At 48.2% G+C, this 22,716-nt stretch overlaps 1 protein-coding gene across 2 annotated transcripts in view; it reads left to right on the top strand.

Moving 5' to 3' along the window:
- The window catches only part of USP16 (ubiquitin specific peptidase 16), an 87,376-nt gene extending 66,618 nt beyond the window's left edge, over positions 1-20,758 (top strand). Inside the window, exons 11-18 of one of the 2 annotated variants that reach the window (XM_075335022.1) lie at positions 692-783; positions 2,014-2,070; positions 3,708-3,878; positions 6,053-6,785; positions 6,888-6,982; positions 14,099-14,185; positions 18,159-18,315; positions 20,330-20,758. In XM_075335022.1, the coding sequence (XP_075191137.1) occupies positions 692-783; positions 2,014-2,070; positions 3,708-3,878; positions 6,053-6,785; positions 6,888-6,982; positions 14,099-14,185; positions 18,159-18,315; positions 20,330-20,454 (1,517 nt within the window). In that variant the 3' untranslated portion in view covers positions 20,455-20,758. The remainder of the gene's footprint in view (positions 1-691; positions 784-2,013; positions 2,071-3,707; positions 3,879-6,052; positions 6,786-6,887; positions 6,983-14,098; positions 14,186-18,158; positions 18,316-20,329) is intronic. The other variant, XM_075335023.1, reaches the window with a different exon arrangement.
- Positions 20,759-22,716: the final 1,958 nt, after the last annotated feature.

Genomic DNA, 22,716 nt, shown 5'->3' on the forward strand with positions numbered 1-22,716 from the left:
ACGACTGACCGCGACGCAGTGAATGCAACGCAGCATCATCAGTCACAATCCGTCACTAATAGAAGCCTATGGGGAAAAACAGGATTCCTGCAAAATATTTTGCAGGATACCATAATTCCTCAAGGCGACGGATTGTGACTGATACAAAACAACGGAAGTGTGAACCTAGCCTTAAGGTGCCGACTGCACATTATTGTCCGAACTCATCTTTGCATGCCACTAAATATTGTACTTCCAATGTGGAGAATTCTTTTATACATTTCGTGGATATTTTGGATCTATTCATTAGCAAAATTTTTTTTTAGATCTGTATCAATTGGTATATTATCCCGGAGCTATTGTATTACAACTTGAGGTCTTTGTGATTTATTGTCTGTTTTAAGTGATTTTTAAATTGTGTTTCTTCATTGACCCAATAAAATATTATTATACATTATTGAAATTTCTTTATTATTATTCTTCATGTGCGCCCGGGTTATGTGTGCCTTTTTCTCCTTTTGTGTACATGATGGAAATCTGTGAAATAAGCGTGTGCTTATACCGTTATGGATCATGACGCTGCCATACGTGGCAGATACAGCGGTCAGGAGTCCTACGGGATGATAACAGTCCTTTTGCCCCAATAATTGTGAACTTTCTGCTTTATAGTTGCAATAATGCGGATGTGAATTTTTTTTTCCTGTTTCTCTAGAATGTGAGAAAAGAAGAGTTATCCCCACTTTTGTGGATCGCTTATTCGGAGGCGAGCTAACAAGTACGATCATGTGTGAGACGTGCTGCACGGTATGTTCATTGCATTGCTGCCATGTGTTTCATAGATGACGTTTCTAAATTCCCCCACAAAATGCACACGGAGGAGCTGCAGATAGCATTATTCCAGTTGTTGGCATTAGGATAACCCATAGCAATTCATAGGAAAAGTGGGGAGAGGCTCCTCTGCAGCTAGTTGCCTTAAGGGGGTTTTACACGCTGCGACATCGCTAATGCGAACTCGTTGGGGTCACGGATTTGGTGACGCACATCCGGCCGCATTAGCGATGCCGTTGCGTGTGACACCTATGAGCGATTTTGCATCGTTGCAAAAATGTTCAAAATCGCTCATCGGTGACATGGGGGTCCATTCTCAAAAATCGTTACTGCAGCAGTAACGAGGTTGTTCCTCGTTCCTGCGGCAGCACACATCGCTCCGTGTGACACCGCAGGAACGAGGAAGCTCTCCTTACCTGCCTCCCGGCCACAATGCGGAAGGAAGGAGGTAGGCGGGATGTTACGTCCCGCTCATCTCCGCCCCTCCGCTTCTATTGGGCGGCCACTCAGTGACGTCGCTGTGACGCTGAGCGAACCGCCCCCTTAGAAAGGAGGCGGTTCGCCGGTCACAGCGACGTCGCCGGGCAGGTAAGTATGTGTGACGGGTCTGGGCGATGTTGTGCGCCACGGGCAGCGATTTGCCTGTGTCGCGCAACAGATGGGGGCGGGTACCCACACTAGTGATATCGGGACCGATATCGCAGTGTGTAAAGCCTGCTTTAGTGCCAGAGATGGATTTGAGTTTGTTTGACAAGAAGTGGAGAAAATGATGGATCCTGGGAAGATTGTACAAATCTGTATTGTAGCATGAAACTGAATAGGATGAATGCAGAGGAGGTACTAAAGAAAACCCCCAGACACTACCAGTAATATACTTCTCTTCTTTGTTCCTCTTCTGTCTTGTTAGAACGTGTCTTTTCCTGTCAGTGTTAATGCATCAGAAACAACAAAGGCCTGAACTTGAGCTGCTTTTTCTTCGGCGGGGGGGTCACTTTCTGAGAGAGAAACCTTTCTCCCATTGAAAGAGTATTTAAGCTCCTGTTTGACTTATTCAGGAACTAGGAGATTTTTCTTTTTGTGTGCCTCGTCTGCCAGCTTGTAGCTTTTTTTTTTTTCTTATACAGTATGATACAGCAAAATTTACAAATGTCAGGATATCAGTACATCAGATTATGAAAGACATGGTTTTTATTTTGTCATTTCAAGGTGTCCTTGGTCCATGAGCCTTTCCTTGACTTGTCTCTTCCTGTCCTGGATGATACGGTGAGAACAGTAAACTTAAGGGTACCGTAATGGGCACGTCATTCATGCCACATTTGTAACATGAAGGACAAGGGGGGGGCGTGTAAGTAATAACCTGTATGATCATTATACAAGGATTACTAGCTTGGACTACCGATGGAAAAGGAGAATATTGCTGTTGACTGGGTAGGTTCGCTAAAGTCGTGGCCAAAAGTCTCGGAACACATTGATTTTCAGAGTTTGCTGCTTCAGTTTTCTTTTTCAATCATTTAGTCAGCTGTAGTTAAGTGCTAAACATTTCATAGATTTTTAAACTTTTTTATTGACAAATTTATCAAGTTTATGTAAAGGCTCAATATTTACTGGGTTGACCCTCATTTTTCAGGACTTCTGCCCTTTACCTTGGTAGCTGAATATCAGGTTCTGGACCAAACCCTGACTGATGACCCAATGCTATCACCATTTCTGTATTTCGTTTATTCTCCCACACTTTTAGGGTTGACCACAAGTTCTCAATTGTATTGAGATTTGAGGAGTTTCCTGGCTGTGGACCTAAAATTTCAATATTTTGTTCACCGGGCCACTTGATTATTGCTTTTGTCTTGTGACGTGGTCTCCATCTTGCTGGGAAAAGCCTTTCATCACTAAACTTCTCCTTGCTGGTTGGTAGAAGAGGATTATGGAAAATGTTTAGATCTGATTCTTTATGGCCATGTTCTGAGGTAAAAATTGGGAGTTACTTCCCTGCCCCCCCTCCATGGAGGAGAAACCCCCACACGAGTGCTCTCAAGATGCTTTACTGTTGACAGACTAGGACTCATGGCAGTGGTCACAATTTCCTCTCCAGCCAATCATCCAGATATCCCAAACAGTCTGATGGGGCTTCATTAGACAAAATAACTCTACCCCAGTCCTCTACCCACCAATCTCTGTACTTCCTTCAGAATATCCGTCTGTCCTTGATATTCTTCTTGGAGAGAAGTGTTTTCTGCTCTTCTTGACACCAGGAAATCCTACAAAATCCTTCTTCTTGATATTTTTTTCAGATGCACTGGTATCTGCCTGCTGCCATTTCTGAACAAGCTCTGCACCGGTCTTAAATTGATGCCAAAGCTGAATTGTCTTTAACAGACAAAATAACTTTACCCTAGCCCTCTGCAGTCCAATCTCTGTACTTTCTTGAGAATATCGGTGTGTCCTTGATATTATTCTTGGAGAGAGGTGACTTATTTTTTGCCCTTTTTGATACCCTGAACGCCTACAAAATCCTTCTCACTATGCGTGCAGATACACTGATATCTGCCTGCTGCCATTTCTGAGCAAGCTCTGCACTGGTGTTAAATTGATCCCAAAACTGAAGTCTCTTTAGGAGACGTTTCTTACTGAACTATATACAATACATTTTGTGGCACGCTGAAATACAGTAGAAACTGGATTTGTGATTGGGGTTTTTTTCATGGAGAGGAATAAAATTTGGATTTTTGTTATTTTATAATTTTACCTGACGACAATTTAGGGTTAATGCAACTTGCCACTAGTAAAAGCAGCAAACTTATAAAAAACAAAATTTGTGTGATTCTCAAAACCTCCGGCCACGACTGTAGTTTCTTCTGGGAACAAGAATATACGGCTCATTATATTCTCATTTTACATTTCAGCCCCCAAAGAAAAATAATAGCAAAACATCAAAGAATGTCTGTGAGCAGAAGAGCGAGGAGGACGGTGATGATGACAACAATGGTTATGTAAAAGAAAGAAATGACTCTGCGTCCGGAACAAGTAAACACCTTCAAAAGAAAGCAAAGAAGCAAGCGAAAAAGCAAGCAAAGGTGAGTGCCGCCCGACAGCGGATGTGCTGTGGATAGAATACAAACCTATGACACCCACCCACCCCCCCCCCCCCATATTCTGCATAGTGGGGAGAGAGGAGCCCCGAATAGTGAGAAAGTCCATTTATATGAAATACTAGCTGTACTACCCTAATAACTGCTGTTAACAAAATAGAATGTATTAACAAAAATGTATTCTGCACACAAAAACCACAAAACAAATAGAAATGTAATTATTAAAAGGCAAAAACTAAGCGAATAGAAGCATTTCACAACATATATTTCAACTCCACAGATATTCCACACAGATTTAACTAAATTGGCCAAGTAATGTGCTCCGTCTGTCTCTTTCCCCGTCTCGCGCTCTTTCCCCGTCTCGCGCTCTTTCCCCGTCTCGCGCTCTTTCCCCGTCTCGCGCTCTTTCCCCGTCTCGCGCTCTTTCCCCGTCTCGCGCCTGACATCTTATTACCTCACATATAAGCTTCTTATACTATGAATGTCTTTTGTTCCTATAGCAACCAATCACAGCTCCTACTAATAACCTGTAGTTCCATTTACTTTAATGGAGGCATGTTTTTTGGAGAGTAACTGTAAAGCGCGGGGTTAAATTTTCCTGTCAAAACATAGTCTACGACGTGACCCATTGAACATCAGGTGTCTGTGCAAAGTTTCGTGATTGTAAATGCGACAGTGCGGATACACTTTTTTCGTTTCACTTTTTCCCCATTATGTATATAGGGGCAAAATTGATTGGTAAATTGGAACGTACGGGGTTAAAATTTCGCCTCACAATATAGCCTATGACACGGGGTCCAGACGTGTGAGTGTGCAAAGTTTTGTGGCTGTAGCTGCGACGGTGCAGATGCCAATCCCGGACACACACACACACACACACACACACACCACACCACACCACACCACACCACACCACACCACACCACACCACACCACACCACACCACACCACACCACACCACACCACACCACACCACACCACACCACACCACACCACACCACACCACACATAGACCACACATACACCACACATAGACCACACCACACATAGACCACACCACACATAGACCACACCACACATAGACCACACCACACATACACAACACCACACCACACATAGACCACACCACACATAGACCACACCACACATACACAACACCACACATACACCACACATACACCACACCACACATACACCACACCACACATACACCACACATACACCACACCACACATACACCACACCACACATACACCACACCACACATACACCACACCACACATACACCACACACACACTCACCGCTGTCATTTCAACCTATCATCAACCCGTGATACCGGTGTGTGATAAATGCCTCAGTCAGAGTTTGACAGCGGGATTTAATAAGTTAACAATCACTACTCCGCTCCACCCTCGATTGTTAGACAGGTCCTGGCTGTAATACACAGCCATCACCTGCAGAGCATGGGGTGAACCCACTTCCGACATGTGGTGCACATATATGGAGGATGATGTGAATGTGTTAAGACAAGAAAGCTTGCCTGCTCGCTGAGGGAGCTGCCAGGTAAAGGCTATTTATAGGGGAGGGGGCAGGAGGAGGCTCGCACAACTCATGCAGCTTTCTAGTAAGTGTTTATCTCACCCCAGAGCTGGATTCACAGTTACACTGCTCAATACTGCAGTATAATGTCCTCCATGCTGCTTCTGCTGCTTCAGATCATTTGGTACATACAGACAGGAGAGCAGGAATCTCTCGTGTGTGTGCTGTGCATGGGAGACCTCCTAACAGCCAGTCTCCACTCACTAGCTCAGAGACAACTGAAAACTACTCTGTACAGGGGAAAATTGGTGAGAAATGCAGTCAGTAGTGCTAATCGGCATGTACAGGCAGATGACAGGGAGGTGTATGGGGGTCTCTCCAGTGTCCACCGATGGCTGGTGTTGGATTTCACCATTTCCAGGGCATTACTGGGACCATGATGAGATATTTGTGGCATTACCTGTGGATGTCCCACTAATGTCTATAATGGGTGTGCCCCTTTTCATTATTTGGATGGGTCACTGTGGACATTTAGTGATGTTTGTTGCCGCAGACCCTCCTGTACGGGGTATTTTGCTATTTTTTCGGTTGACCATATTGTTGTATTACAATCTTGCAGAATAATCGTCGCCAACAGAAATTGCAGGGGAAGACCTTGCTGTTCACGGATCTGAATGCCGGCCACGAAGAGGAGGAGGATGAGGAGGAAGATGCCGTCTGTGACAATAACACATTAAATAATAACGCCGCCTCTCAGGAGGAGCCGTCTGCCGGTGATGTCTCCTCATCTGTGAAGGATGAATCCGGTGCGGAGAGGAGCGTGGACCCTCCAGAAGGGAACAATAAAACCAACAATAATGTAAGACTGGAGACCCTGGAGGATCAGGAGGACGATCGACCCCAATCAAGTTCTGGATATTCAGAAGATAAGGGCGATTCGGGCAGTAAAACCCCCGAGGTCCAGGTAAATGGAGATATCGATCAGGTAAACATGGATGACCGGGCGCCTCCATATGAAGTGACCCGGAGACCCCAATCGGAAGAAGACGCATGCAACCGGCTGACGGAAAGCATAAACCGGCTGAATCTGAGCTCCGGCCTCCAACCCGATGACATAAACATAGAAATAATAAATGACAGCCTGAGCGCACAGGTCTACGAGGTGGTGAACGAGGACCCCAAAACGGCGTTCTGCACGCTGTCAGACAGAAAGAAGCTGCAGGTGGAGGACTGGTCCGTCCTGGGCTGCCTCGATCACTTCACCCGCAAGGAGAGCCTGGTGGGCAGCAACCAGCTGCTGTGTAACACGTGCACCCAAAGACAGGCCAAGACTCTGACAAATAACACTAAAGGTGAGAAGACCTGCGGCCGGACAGCGATGTCACATATGTAGTTATTATATATTTCACTGACATTTATGGTTTGTTTTTGGTTTTTTTTTGTTTTTTTTTCAGGTGATAAAAAGTTTGTATACACCAATGCCAAAAAGCAGATGCTGGTGTCGGTGCCTCCTCCCATCCTGACGCTGCACCTAAAGAGATTTCAGCAGGTACAAATGTCCTCATTCAGCAGCGGCGCCCCTGTGTCCGATTTATAGGTTATGGACACCTTTGACAAAATGATTTGCACACATGTAGGTGCAATTTAATGAACTAAAAGTAACTACTAAGTGTTAGTCTGCAGTCTTCATCTCAGACCCCCTGATATGCAGTTTGCAGCTTGACCCAAATGTCAGATTTTTTTTTTTTCCTCTGGGAGTTTCTCTCCCAGTAATACAGGCTGGGATGTGAGCTCTGTGTGTCTATCCCAGTAATATAGGCTGGATGTGAGCTCTGTGTGTGTCTTTCACTAATATATGCTGGATGGGCGTTCTATGTGTCTCTCCCAGTAATATAGGCTGGATGTAAGGTCTGTGTGCCTCTCCCAGTAATATAGGCTGGATGTAAGGTCTGTGTGCCTCTCCCAGTAATATAGGCTAAGTGTGAGGTCTGTGTGCCTCTCCCAGTAATATAGGCTGGATGGGATGTCTGTGTCTCTCCCAGTAATATAGGCTGGATGGGAGCTCTATGTCTCTCTCTCCCAGTAATATAGGCTGGATGTGAGCTCTGTGTGTCTTCCAGTAATATAGGCTGGATGTGAGCTCTGTGTGTCTTCCAGTAATATAGGCTGGATGTGAGCTCTGTGTGCCTCTCCCAGTAATATAGGCTGGATGTGAGCTTTATGTGTGTCTCCCAGTAATATAGGCTGGATGTGAGCTTTATGTGTGTCTCCCAGTAATATAGGCTGGATGTGAGCTTTGTGTGTGTCTCCCAGTAATATAGGCTGGATGTGAGCTCTGTGTCTGTCCCAGTAATATAGGCTGGATGTGAGGTCTGTGTGTCTCCCAGTAATATAGGCTGGATGTGAGCTCTGTGTCTCTCCCAGTAATATAGGCTGGATGTGAGCTCTGTCTCTCCCAGTAATATAGGCTGGATGTGAGGTCTGTGTGTCTCTCCCAGTAATATAGGCTGGATGAGAGCTCTGTGTCTCTCCCAGTAATATAGGCTGGATATGAGGTCTGTGTGTCTCTCCCAGTAATATAGGCTGGATGTGAGGTCTGTGTGTCTCTCCCAGTAATATAGGCTGGATGTGAGCTCTGTGTCTCCCCCAGTAATAAAGGCTGGATGTGAGCTGTGTGTGTCTAAGATGCTGCTGTCTACAGTTGTAAGATCTCTGCTTGCTGTAAGTGAATTGAATCATTCTTTTCATCCATAGCTTCGGTTCCTGTCCTGCTCATGTCTTCACCACAGGCCGTGCGTTGTAAACTTTAATTCAGAGACACTTGCTAGAAAATTAATTATTTTAAGAAAATGTTTACTTACCTGGTAATATTTGTATTTCTTTATCGTTCCTTTATGGGAGACCCAGACCATGGGTGTATGCTACTGCCCCCCGGAGGACACACAAAGTTACTACACTCAAAAACGTGTAGCTCCTCCCTCCTAGCATATACACCCCCTGCCAGCCAGATCTAGCCAGTTTTTTGCTTTGTGTCAGGAGGCACACACATGTATTCTCTTTGGAAGAAAAGTTGATTTTTTTTTTTTTTTTTTTTTTTTTCTAAAGATTTGGAAGAAAAGTGGGTCCACTGGACTCCCGGCATGTCCCTTCACACTCCCCTGGCGGCAGTGCTGTTAAGGTTGATTCAGGGCAGGAGCCCTTCATGCCGCGCTCCTTCACCATCCCTAGTGGCTCTGGCTTGAAGTTGGAGCCAACACGGTTCTCTCTGCCTTGCAGGAGACCGGCCTCCATCCGCAGCCCTGGTGCAGGACCCTGCTGGAAGGAGCACTGGACCCCCACCCCACCAGGGACTGGACCCTGCGTCTCAAAGCTAAGTATAGAGACGTTATTCAGAGGGTCCTTTCTGCAATGTGGGGCACTTTTAATGTGGGGGACAGTGATGCTTGATAATGCTGCTTTTACTGTGTTTCCGGCCGGTTCCACGGTTTTTTACTGGGAACCGCGCCGATGTTGCCTGATTCTCGGCCGCATGTATAACTCTAGGCCCCGGCTTCAGCCGCGGCCTAGTTTCGTTTCGTTCCCCTGCATGTCAGACATGCAGGGGGACGCTGCAGAGCCGCCCGCCGGCCGCTCTGCACAGGGGAGGACACTCCTATCTGAGGAGATGATTCCCTCCCCTGTACATCTCCTTCGCCCTCCGATTCCCGCTTCTGGGTTAACCTCCGCCCCCCCCCTCCTCGCTCTGGCGCCATTTTCTCAGCGTCTTAGTACACTGGACGGCGCTGGCTGCTCTGCAGCAGAGGGAGGGAATATCTGGCTGGGGGTCCAGGCTGGAATCTGGAGGGCACACATATAGCGGCCTGATAAGTCACAACCTCTGGTTGTGCACTTTTATTCACTCTCAGGGCATGAAGGAGTTAATTCTTTATCATAGAATCTCCTCCTCAGCAGCATGTCTCACTCTAGCAGCAAAGCTCTACATGTTCTGCATGTAACCTTATATGCCTGAACCGACACACTGTAACGGTTCTTATGTGGTGGATAGTAGCAAGATGCCTCAGCCGGGATTCTTCCCAGGCTGAACCTCTGTCTTGGGTATTCTAGCCATTCCAGACAGAGCCCCCACCTCTGCAGCATGTCACAGAGCGAGACTGCAGGCTGTTTTTATTATCCCCTGCAGGTAGTCTCGTACGGCTATACATGGGAGCTCATTAATGGTCCCTCCAGCTGCTCCGGTTCGGTGGCTGACCCCCATAGGAATCTCCAGGGGTCGGCTGTCCCGGCATCTGCTGAGCATGCAGCCCCCTTCTCAGGGCGTTTTCTGCTTCGCTCAGCAAAGCTCACAAGGGACTCTCCTTCTGGACACAGACCCCGTCCTCCTGACAGGGAGACGCAGGGTCCCCTGTCCTCCCCGTCCCGCAGCTCCGATTACGAGCTGACTCGCTGGACGAGGAGGATGTCTCTACCACGGGCTCGGACGATCCGTCCGTAGGTGACGCAGATGCGAATGATTGGATTACGTCCATTATTCTTTTACTGGACCTCCATCCGCCTGATCAGGGAAGTGTTCCCCGCTGGCAGAAATGCATCAGTATGCTTTAAACATGACGAGGAGTGTGTTCTTTCACCACTCCAGTTTTCAGCCCGCTGCGTCCAAGCCCACAGCCTATCCTGCAGACCCCACAGCGGAGTTCTGCTGCCTGTCTCCCCCTCCCATCTGAGGTGGTCAAGGAGTGTACCCATCCGCCAAGGGTAGCCACTCCGGTGTCTAGACTTTCAGCCCAGATAGTTGTATCAGTGGCGGACGGCACCTCTATATGGATCCTACGGTTCATTAATTTTGTACTGGACCTCAATCCGCCGGTGTTACCTTATCTAGGTGAACACAACGTGTGTTCCTTAACCTCTCCAGTTTTTCAGGCCCCTGGGACCAGCCAGGGTCCGCTCTGATCGCTTCCCATGAAGCGTGATTCTGAGGACTGGATTTCCCCTGTCCACCAACAGTGGTCAAGTAGTGGGCTCATTCACCTCTGGTGGCTCAGCCTGGGCCGTTATGTCAGTGCCTGATGGCTCCTCACTTACGGTTCTGCGGTCCGCCCGGTTGTCCTTTGGGCCAAGTCGGTATGAGGACGGCAGGAGCTTTCTTCCCCTCAGCTTACAGCAGTGCGGTTTTTTTGTACCTTCTCTGCTTCTCTGGAGGAGATGCATCCTCCCACAGGGACTCTATGCCAAAACGGTTGCCTGAACTTACAGACTTCTGTTCTATACCAGGTCTGCCATGCTGGACGCCGCACGGCGGTGATCTGGGCTCCCTTCCTCGCTATCCGCAGGCTCCTGTGGCTTCGGATTTGGAAGGCAGATGCCTCTATGGAGGTTCCCTGCTGGGCTCCCACTTGGTGAGACCAGTGTCCTCGGAACCAACTGAGTGAAATTAAGGAAGCTCTTGGCGGGAAGTGTTCTTCCTTGCCACAAACCTAAACCAGGGCACCTGTCCAGGACAGGAATCAGTTGAGGTTTCGGTGGTTTCCGTTCCTCCGCCTGATCGTCCTCTAGGTCAGCCTAGGTCCATAGAACCAAATAGCTCGCAGCTGCGTCTTCAGAAGGCCGCAGGAGATGCTGTCACTGAGTCAGCTTCCTCCGAGCTATTTAGCCACGCCAACAACCTCCTTGGTCGGTGGCAGGCTCTCTCCACTGGCGACGTAGGGTTCTAACACGTCTCCGTTCAGTGGGGGCGAGACTTTATCTCCCTTGGCTACAGGATGGACTTCTGTCCACCCGCCAAACAGTTTTTCTCTGTCATCTCCTCCCTGCTCCAAAGCCGCCACCTTCTCACAGGCCGTGGCATTTCTGGCAGGCCAATGGAGTAATTGTACCGGTTCCCGTCTGGGAACGGTTCTGAGATTTTTGCTTAAATCTATTCCTAGTCCCCGAAGACGGCAGTGCTTCCGACCTGGATCTTTAGCTCTTCAAGCATAGCCAGGTGTGGCGTTTTCTCATTGAGTCTTGGTTTTGTTCCGTGTGTTTTTTTCACCGGATCAATCAAGACTCCATGGAGATTCCCTAGCAACCATCGGCATCAGAGATGCCTATCGGCAGGAGTCAATCGCAGTTTCACACCAGCGTTGACTGCGTTTTGACAATCGGAGTGGTCCAATTCGTGGCTCTTCCCTTGGGGTCAGACAAGGCTCCTCCAGTATCCTCATGGGGCAGCTGTGATCAGGGTCCTGCCCCCCTAGGGTTTGGCAGTGATCTTTGGCCCTGGACGGTTTTCTTGTTGGGTTTTCATCCAGTGCTGACTCTTAGCAGAGTGCTTCGTTCACTCTCGCCACTCTGACCTATCGGGTGGCTTGTCTTTCTGTGCAAGTCCACTCTGACCTCGAACCAGAGGTTCTCAGGGCGTCAATGGAAGTGGTTCCTTGCCCAGTTTTTCCTGCGTCCTCTGAGACTGGATATTTTCCGCTGTACTAGCGAACTCACTCCTCCCACGGGGTGGTGGCTTCGCCACTGACCAGGGGCTCGTTTCAGTGGTGGCTTCGGCCACTCTGTCTCAGGGGCGCTCCTTTTCTGGTCCGTTCCGGGTGATCCTCACCAGGATGCTAGCCTATCCGCCTTGGGAACAGTATATCTCCACCGTGGAGCGCAGGGCGCTTGGACTCTGTCCGAATCAGCCCTCTGGATCAATGTGCTGGGAATCAGGGCTGTATTTCTTGCCCTCTAAGCCTTCACCATCTGTGGCGGCTAGGCACATTCGAGTCCAGTCGGACAACGTGACAGCGTTTTCCTACACCAGCTTCCAAGGCGGGACACTCAGCCGCCTGGCAATCATGGCGGCTCAACATCCTTCAGTGGACAAGGGACTCCTAGTCCACCGTATCCGCAGTCCACATGCTAGATGTGAAAACTACGAGGCAGGCTATTTCAGCTGTCCTACCGTGGTCCACAATCCTCAGGTTTTGCGGTAGCCACACTGGTTCATGTTTGATCCCAGCTTTGTCTCTTTACGAATTTCCCCCTCTACCTCTTGTCCAGAGTCCTGCGCAAGATCGGTAACGGGGGCCGTCGGGTCATTCTCCAGATTGACCCAAGCAGGCTTCGTACTCTGACCTGCTCCTTCTGTCCGTTGGGTTGCCTTCGCATCTTCCGGACCGTTCAGACCTTTTCTCAAAAGGTCCGTTTTTGCCCCGTCAGAATTCTGGATTCTCAGAATGACGGCGTAGCTCTTGAGTCCTGGATCTTAGCGACTTCTGATATCCTTCCTGAAGTCATCTCCACTATGACTCGAGCTCCAAAGTGTCCTTTGACCTTTTTTGGCCTTGCCGACCCTCCTGTCCCTTGCACAGGCCGGTCTATAGCTAGGACTATCCCTCTTTAACGGACAGGTCTCGGCTCTGTCAGTATGTGCCAGCGGCGAATCGTCCGGCTGGCTCCGGTGCGCTCCTTTAAGGGCGCATCCCACATCATCCGCCTTCCGGCGGCCTATGGAGACCTCGGACCTTAATCCGGTCCTCCCGGTTCCCGGAAACCCCCCTTTGCGCCATCTTCGGGAGGTTTCTTTGTTGTGTCTTTCACAGAAAGTACTCTTTCTAGTGGCTATCATTTCCCGCCAGAGAGTTCTGGCTGCACTCCCTCGGAGTCACCCCCTTTTTTTGGTCTTTTGCATCAAGACAAGGTGGTCTTCATCCGACTCCGGACTTTTCCCTAAGGCGGTTACTGCTTCCACCTTATTCGGGGCAATTTTCCTGCCTTCCTTTTGTCCGGCTCCTATTCATCGCTTAAGAAAGCGTTGCATATCCTGGATCTGGTGCGGCCGCTCCGGATCTATGTGTCTCGCACCGCCGTTATTAGGCGGTGCACCTCTCTGGTGCTGACTGTTCGTCAGCGTAGCGGTCTCTCGGCATCTATGCCGACCCTGGTTCGTTGGCTTAGGTCGGCCATTTCCGAGACCTACAAGTGTACTCAAGTGCCTTCCCCGCCGGGGATCAGAGCACATTTGATCAGACCTGTCGGCGCCTTTTTGGGCTTTCAAGCACCAGGTTACGGCTCAGTAGGTCTGTCAGACTCCAGCTCGAATTAGTCTGCATACTTTTTCGAAGCACTACCCAAGGCATGCTCATGCTTTGGCAGACGCGGGCTTGGGCAGACGCATTTTTCCGGCGTCTGTCGCCCATTTGTGAAGTTAGGTTTGCCTGCTTCTCAGTGTCTGTTTATTCCCACCCATGGACTGCTTTGGAACGTCCCATGGTCTGGGTCTCCCATAAAGGAACGATAAAGAAAAAGAGAATTTTGTTTACTTACCGTAAATTCTTTTTCTTATAGTTCCGACATGGGAGACCCAGCACCCTCCCTATTGCCTGTTGGCAGGTTTCTTGTTCCGTGTGTCTTCACCGGCTGTTATTGTTGTAGACAGAGGTTCCGGTTCTGCCGGATTTTACTCCGTCTCTTCTTGTGGGTGGATGTCCTCCTTCAGCTTTTGCACTAAACTGGCTAGATCTGGCTGGCAGGGGGTGTATATGCTAGGAGGGAGGAGCTACACGTTTTTGAGTGTAGTAACTTTGTGTGTCCTCCGGGGGGCAGTAGCATACACCCATGGTCTGGGTCTCCCATGTCGGAACTATAAGAAAAAGAATTTACGGTAAGTAAACAAAATTCTCTTTTTTGTTTGTAGAACGGTTTTAATCTGCATAAACTTAATAAACATATCAAGTTTCCTGAGGTGATTGACCTGGCTCCATTCTGTAACGCGAAGTGTAAGGTAAGGGGGGGGATTACTATAGATTGCAGGGTAAATGCTGAAAACTGCTGCTGCTCTTCCCCTCTTCTTCTAGAGCAGGGTCAGAGGGAGTGGAGTAACACATGACTGTAGATTCGGACTCCACAGGAGCTGTGCTGAGACACGGGGGTCAGTGGGTGCTCTCCTGTGAAGTCACGGGGGTCAGTGGGTGCTCTCGTCCGCTGGATCGGCCGCCTTTAGAAAGACAGCATGGCCCAGGGCTCATCCCAACTGAACGCCCGACGTCCTTATCCGTGGGCGTAACACTACTCAGACAACACAGGGTGAGGGAATCCCAATATTAAGACTTTATTGGATCCCTAAACAATTAACAGCACATGGCACATAACCATCAAAACACACAAATGTAACTGGCAACAGTTTCTCCCCCTTCCGCTGGCTCACCAGGGATTAGACTGTCCATGCCTCAGAGCTTCCACGGCTACTTACTCCAATCCAGCAGCACCCTGCTTTAGCAGGCACCCACCGAGAATGGAATAACGCCGGATTTAGGAAACTGGCTGAGGACCGCAAAACCTATAGTCAGGTGACTGGATTGTCCCAAGCTGGATTCCTTCCTTAGGTAGTCCTAGATAGCTCAGCCGAATCCTTGCATTTGATGCTGAAGTCCATGTGGTGTTATAATCCAGGTTCGGTTATGGCTCGCCAATCGGATCCGCAGGTCCTAGATTGGTAGCATGTAGCAAGAGACTACCCGGGCAATGGACAGTCCTCCTTCTTATACCCCTGAACTGTCCATTCAGACCATTGGGGTCTTCACGATTGGTGGATAAGACTGGGCTCTTATTGGCTAGATTTCAAGCCGTATGCAAAATATCCCCAGCAGTAATGGTTCTCTAGCAGAGACGAGGGAGGGACAGCTAAGTTACATCGCATCTAGCAATACACATAGTAATACAATGGGAGGTTCGCATAATTGAGTTGTCTGGGTATCTGTCCTTCACTGGCCAAGACAATTGCATGAGCAAGAAGAACTTTAACACTAGACTCCTAATGGACTTGTCACACACAACGACAGCGATGACAACGTCGCTGCTAAGTCATCATTTTCTGGGACGTAGCAGCGACCTTGCTAGCAATATCGCTGTGTGTGACATCCAGCAACGACCTGGCCCCTGCTGTGAGGTCGCCGATTCTTGCTGAATGTCCTGGACCATTTTTTGGTCGTTGCTCTCCCGCTGTGAAGCGCACATCTCTGTGTGTGACAGCGAGAGAGCAACAACTGAATATGCAGGGAGCCGGCTTCTGCGGACGCTGGTAACCAATGTAAATATCGGGTAACCAAGCAAAGGCTTGGTTACCCGATATTTACCTTCATTACCAGCGTCCGCAGCTTCTTGAAGCCGGCTCCGTACACACGTAGCCAAGGTACACCTCGGGTAACTATAAGCAAAGCGGTTTGCTTATTAACCCGATGTGTACTCTGGCTACGGGTGCAAGGAGTCAGCGCTAAGCGGTGTGCGCTGGAAACCAAGGTAAATATCGGGTAAACAAGCGAAGCACTTTTCTTGGTTACCCGATATTTACCTTAGTTACCAAGCGCAGCATCGCTTCCACGCGTCGCTGGGGGCTGGTCACTGGTCGCTAGTGAGATCTTCCTTTTTGACAGCTCACCAGCGACCATGTAACGATGCAGCAGCGATCCTGATAAGGTCAGATCGTCGTGATCGCTGCTGCATCGCTACGTGTGACCTCGGCTTAAGAGTCTTATAGAAACAATGAGGGGCTTATCACCCGTTTATAAACAAACTATCATGTCTGGTTGAATTTTAAGAAACTTAACCCATACTAGGCACTGACAGAGTCCATGTCGTCACAAGCTGTATACACAAAAACGCTAGAATATATTGAGACTATTTTTCCCAATTTTAATTTTCATGGTTACTAGAAGGGCACAGGACCGAGGATATAACCCCAGCCACTAGAAGGCTCAACAATGGGAGTCTCCCTGTTTGTTATTCCCCCCCGGGCCAATTTCTGTTCTGCTTTCCTTACTGTTTTTGTGCGGCCTTTTCTGGGGTTTCTGATGCCGTCTTGTGCCTCTTTAGGAGGATCCCCAGCAGCTAATAGGGATCCTCTTCTCCGGTCTTTGCCCTCTTCCTTTTCACACACCACAAGAAGTAGCCACACGAACGCAAACACCATTTGTGGACACAGGTCTGTGGTTATCCTTTTGTGGAAGCTGGTTAGTGCCATTTTGGACCCATTTTTTTTTTTCCCAGGCACTCTGTTCACTTCACGTGAAGGCTTTTCGCCTCCTAACCCTCTGCCCTCCCAGACAACCCCCTGCGCCAGGCATAGGCTGTTTAATTTGTTCACATTGTGAATTGTTTCACCATGGGGTCTTCCAGGCTTCAATTGTGCCGAGAACCTTAATCCTCTACCCCTTAAAAACTCATCAAATTCACATCCGTAACTAAAGGGCGCTTTACACGCTGTGACATCCCTAGCGATGTCGCTAGCGATCGCCCCCGCCTTTGTGCGTCACGGGCAAATCGCTGCCCGTGGCGCACAATATCGCTAGTACTCATCACACATATATACCTGCCTAACGGCGTCACTGGCCAGCGAACAACCTCTTTTCTAAGGGGGTGGTTCGTGCAGCGTCACAGCGACGTCACACGGCAGGCAACCAATAGAAGCGGAGGGGTGGAGACCAGCCACATGAAGGTCACTCCCACCTCGTTGCTGGAGGACGCAGGTACGGTGTTGTTCCTCGTTCCTGGGGTGTCACACGTAGCGATGTGTGCTGCCTCGGGAACGACTAACAACCTGCGTCCACAACGAGCAACGATATTTTGAAAATGAACAACGTGTCAACAATCAACGATGTGAGTATTTTGCATCGTTAGTGGTCGCTCATACGTGTCACACGCAACGACGTCGCTAACGAGGCCAGATGTGCGTCACGAATTCCGTGACCCCAATGACATCTCATTAGCGATGTCGTTGCGTGTAAAGCGGCCTTTAGCCCTCCTAAATGGAGATGGGTAACCTGGCCGGCCTCTCGCAGTCTGTGGGCACTGGAGCGCTTGTCGGCCCAGTTTGCCCCTCATTGTTCTCTTGCCAAATATGGTCCTTTGGATCCTTCATGATGCATAGATTGAGGAGCCCACTTTTTTTTCCTCTGATGCGCTCACAAGAGATGATGGTCGTCCTCGTACAGATCATTCCTGGTACAAAGCCACCTAAGTTCTCACCACTTTTACCCACTGCAAAGTAGAAGGGGAAGAGGAGAGAAGAGACCTCTGCAGTAGATGCTCTGGTCACTCCTTGGACAGCGGTCTCTCTTCTTTCCCTTCTACACTGCATTCTCACGTGGATGAAGGTGGTGGGTATTCCTGATGGCTTCAGTCTGGCCTCACCGACCATTGCACTCCAACCTCATCCAGTTGGTTGCAGACGCTTTGAGGACCCTTCCTTCTCACCAGTTCTTCTTTCGCAAGGTCTTCTGTTTTACCTCAACTGTACTTAACATCATGGCTGTTTTAAAGCTAAGTTTCTGAGATCCAAGGGTCGGTGTGAGTCTATTGTCCTACCATGCCGAGAACTCTTGAGCCTCAACCTACCAAGGTTTTCCCCGGTACCTGGGTTTGCTCTAGAATGTCCCATCTTCCTGTGGCCTCCCAATTCTATTAATGGAAATAATCACTCCCACTTACATGGAGAGATGCTGTCTGCAGCACAATTGTGTGAAAGATGCGATTGACCAATCACACCTTTGCTGATCCCATGAATGCACATCTAGACTATTATAGGGGATTTTAAAGCAGCCAAGTGCTCAGACCCCCCCTACTGATCAACAAAGGTTATAGGTCAGAAAAAAAACGCTTTCTGGAACCACAGGACAAACCCAGGAACTAACAGTGTTGTGATGTTGCCTCTAAAGTTGGCCCATAATGATAGTGAGCGCTGATCCCTGTGTGTCTTCTAGGTGATTTGTGATGGGGACTGCAGACTCCTGTACTCCTTGTACGGGGTGATCGAGCACAGCGGCACCATGCGCTCCGGACACTACACCGCCTATGTGAAATCTCGAACCCCAAATCCGAACCTGTCTGAGCTGGTAGTCCGGGGAGCAATTCCTGAAGGTAAGAGGTGCACAAAAGTCAACTTGGGGCCACAACTTTTTTCTTTTTATTTCTGTCAACGTTAAACCTGAAGAAGGCTTTTATTACAGCTGAAACATGTTGCATTGTATTTTATTAATTTTAATAATTTTTATTGAAATCCTGGATATTGATCCCTCTATCCCATTACTAAATTTCCATTTTGAGATGGAGTGCTATTACCAATCTACATCCCTTACCCGCAATGTGTGGTTATGGCACGGTGTCTCAATGGTTAGCACTGTCCTTTTACAGCGCTGGGGTCCTGGGTTCAAATCCCACCAAGGACACTATCTGCAAGGAGTTTGTATGTTCTCCCCGTGTTTGCGTGGGTTTCCTCTGGGTTCTCCGGTTTCCTCCCACACTCCAAAGACATACAGATAGGGACTCTAGATTGCGAGCCCCAATGGGGACAGAGGTGCCAATGTATGTAAAGTGCTGTGGAATTAACACTGCTATATAAATTAATAAATATTATTATATTTATTACTTACTAATTCATCCATATAGAAAATCTTCTGATAATTATTTTTTTTTCATTCAGCCACATAACTTTTTTTTTTTTTTTTTTTTTTTAGAAAGGGAGTGAGCTTCATGTCGTTGTCCATTGTCTCCTCACTAGGATCGCAATTAGTAGCTTTACTATTATAAATTCAGACCATCTCCTCCCTGCAGTAGGAATATGGAGGAATCGATCACACTCGGGTGGTGGCTACAACTAGACGTTAGGGCAGTATAGGTGACTGGTGCCATAGATGTGACAAGGGACGCAGCACAGCTGTCACATGCACAGTTTTAACTATTAACTTATGGGTTAAAGGGAACTGGTCACCAGATTTTTCCCCTATAAGCTGCGGCCACCACCAGTGAGGTCTTATATTCAGCATTCCAGAATACTGTATATAAGAGCCCAGGCCGCTGTGTATAACATATATAAAAGACCTTTATTATACTCACTTAGGGGGCGGTCCGGTCCGATGGGCATCGCTGCTCTCGGTCCAGTGCCTCCTCCTTCTTGTGAAGTCGCAGTCCTCTTTCCCAGCCTCGTGTTGATGATGAGTCCTGTGTCATTTACACAGAGGCCTCCATTGCGCTCCTGTGAAGGTGCCACTTTAATCTGGCCTGCTGAGGGCAGAGCAAAGTACTGTAGTGTGCATGCACGAGGAAAGGTCAAAGAACGCATGCGCACTATAATACTTTGATCTTCCCAGCTGAGGACAAAGCAAAGTGCGCCTGCGCAGGAGCACAATGGAGGCTACTCTGTGAATGATGCAGGACGCATCATGTACACGGGGCAGGGCAGGAGGATGGCGATTGCAAGAAGAGAGGAGGGGCCGGACCGGGAGCAGCAACACCTATCGGACCGGACCGCCCCCTAGGTGAGTATAATAAAGGTGGTTTTTACGTTATACAGAGCGGCCTCGGCTCTTTTATATAGAGATAGAGGGATAGATATTATATATAATTTATTATAATATAATGTTTAGTTCTTCTATGAGACTTTTGAACTTTTAATCGCTTTGTCTATATGCCACAATATTTATTAAATTAAATGCTACCGTAAATCTCAGACAGTGGGATTTAAGTGGTTAAACATCAGCAGTCAGACCTTGTTCTGGTTGCTGCGGTTAGGTGCTGGCTGTATAACACAGCTGGCTTCTCACTTGCATAGGGCGGACTCAGCTCCTGAGCCTTCTCCATGATATACCAGTATGTCACTGAGTGGGAAGGAGAGTAACCTGTTACATGTGCTTCGAGCTGACTTGCGATACGTCTGCATTTTATTTTTTTACCGTCTCGTGGCTATCGCACCTTTGCTCTCTTATAACCAATATGGGAGCCTTCCTATTTACCATGGTCTGTATTGCCACAGCGTTTATGGGGTTAATCCTCCTGTATCTTCTTGGAGTGAGGCAGTCAGACTGTAGGCAGGTGATCCTGTCACCTTTTTTCATTTATTTATGTCTTTACTATTGCCTTTTTTTTTTCTTTGCAGAATCCAACACAGAACCCAGTAGCGGCCACTGGTACCACATCAGCGACAGCCACGTGCAGGCCATGCCACTAAACAAAGTACTGAACTCTCAGGCCTACCTCCTGTTCTACGAGCGGATACTGTGACCCCGGCCCAGGACTCTGCTCTCGTGCCCTCACATGCCAAGGAATATTTATTTTGAAAACTCTTTAGATGGTCACAAGGCGTTCGGCCGATCCGACGGAGCACAGACCCGCATCTGTATAGTGGACGGCTGGTTTCTGAGCTGATACTAGTTTTTGCATAAAGTGTTAAATATGTACATAAGAGCACAACCATAGCTGTTTTATTTTGCCACGGGGCGCTAATACATATGCAATAAATGATATATGGTTGCTTCTACAAAGCATTTTGTATGTATGAAATGTGCAATGTTGAATCCTTTTAGAAAAAAAAACTGTATAAGTAACTGTGTCTGTGCGGTTATTTCATGCAAAAACTTTCTAAAAAACCCTCGTCCTTGTTTGTATGACATTTTCTTTATCTATAAGGGGCTGATTGTTACCATTCTGTCTGAGGTCAGAGAGCGGAAGGACATGAGGAAGAAATGAGACATTTCCAGGAGGAATAGAGGGACAGCATATATCAGAGTTATAAGAAAAGATGCCCCAGGATTGGGATTTTATGGTTAATAAATAATTCTCATAGCATTGGGGGGGACGACGACACAGAACCGTAGGTATAACCTCAACACTGGATGATGATTTTTGGACTTAAATCTCATTTTCTTAGGCCAAGTTCACACTTCCGTTGTTTTGCATCAGTCACAATCCGTCGCCTTGAGGAATTATGGAATCCTGCAAAATATTTTGCAGGAATCAGTTTGTTTCTCCAAAGACTTGTATTAACGACGGATTTTGACTGATGGCCTTGTGTTGCATCCGCCGCGTGACGGATCAGTCGTGAAATGACGCACTGACGCACTCTGCCGTAATCTGTCACTTGGCGGATTCCAGTACTGGATTCCGTCATGGTCTACTGAGCATGTCCAGCATGTTTGGCACACCCATTGGGTGTCCAAACACAAACTGATCACGATGGATCTGTCAAAAAAAAAAAAAAAAAAAAGGGAATAACCTGACGGATAACAGAATTGTGAATGTAGCCTTAAGCCCCCATCACACGCTACGATATATCTAACTATATGTTGTCGGGGTCACGGAATTCGTGACGCGCATCCGGCATCGTTAGAGATGTCGCACCCTGTGACACCTCCGAACGAATGTTAACGAGCAAAAATACTCACCTTATCGTTACTCGTTGACATGTCGTTCATTTTCATAAAGTCGTTCCTCCTTCTGCGCGCAGGTTGTTCGTCGTTCCTGAGGCAGCACACATCGCTCCGTGTGACACCCCGGGAACGACAAACACTGCTTACCTTCGTCTCACCGGCAATGAGGAAGGAAGGAAGGAGGTGGGCAGCATGTTACGGCCGCTCATCTCCTCCTCTCCGCTTCTATTGGGCGGCCGCTGTGTGATGTTGCTGTGACGCCGAACGTCCCTCCCCCTTCAGGAAGAGGATGTTCGCTGCCCACAGCGACGTCGTTGGGGAGGTAAGTACGTGTGACGGGGGTTAATGACTTTGTGCGACACGTGCAACAAATTGCCCGTAATGCACAAGCGACGGGGGGCGGGTGCGATCGCACGATATATCGTACCATGTAACTCGGCCTTTATCCTTCATTATGGGACACAGGAACCATGGGTGTACGCCACTGCCACCAGGAGGCCAACACTAAGAATTACAACCTTAAGAATCCTTCCCCGCAGGCTACACTCACCAACAGGTAACCAAGCTATTCGGTTAGTGAGAAAAAAAAAAAAAAAAAGTATTAATACACACATGTGCCCAACAAGGCACCATGAACAAAAGGGTGGTTGTTGTATCCCCCAATGAAGGCTATGATAAAGGGATATCATGGTAAATCAAAAATCCTCTTTTACCCTTGACCATGTCAGCACTGTATACAGAGAGTAGCTGCCTCCCAGAACAGGAAACCTACAGAATAAAAGGTGGTACACCTCAGTGTGGTTTCCAGCTCCTGGAAGAGGAGACCTATGGCTCTTCGGGGTGAAGAATGTACCTGTGGAGATTTCTTATGGGCAGCAGAAGGCAGATGTTTTCCCAGACCAGACACAAGTGGGGGAGCTGGGCTGTTTCTTCACTTCAGGTACTGAAGAGGTAGTCTTAGCGCTGACGGGCTATTTCAGAGTCTGGAAGATGGGGTTGGATGTGACATGTGAAGCGTGCGCATGCGTGACCGGCCACTTCTGTGGTCGAAGGTCGGGCCGGCTGTGATTGCATGCTGACACAAGTGCTCTCTTCAATAAGGCATAGGTGCAGGGAG

This window comes from Anomaloglossus baeobatrachus, chromosome 2 (assembly GCF_048569485.1).
Source record: "Anomaloglossus baeobatrachus isolate aAnoBae1 chromosome 2, aAnoBae1.hap1, whole genome shotgun sequence".
Classification (NCBI taxonomy): domain Eukaryota; kingdom Metazoa; phylum Chordata; class Amphibia; order Anura; family Aromobatidae; genus Anomaloglossus; species Anomaloglossus baeobatrachus.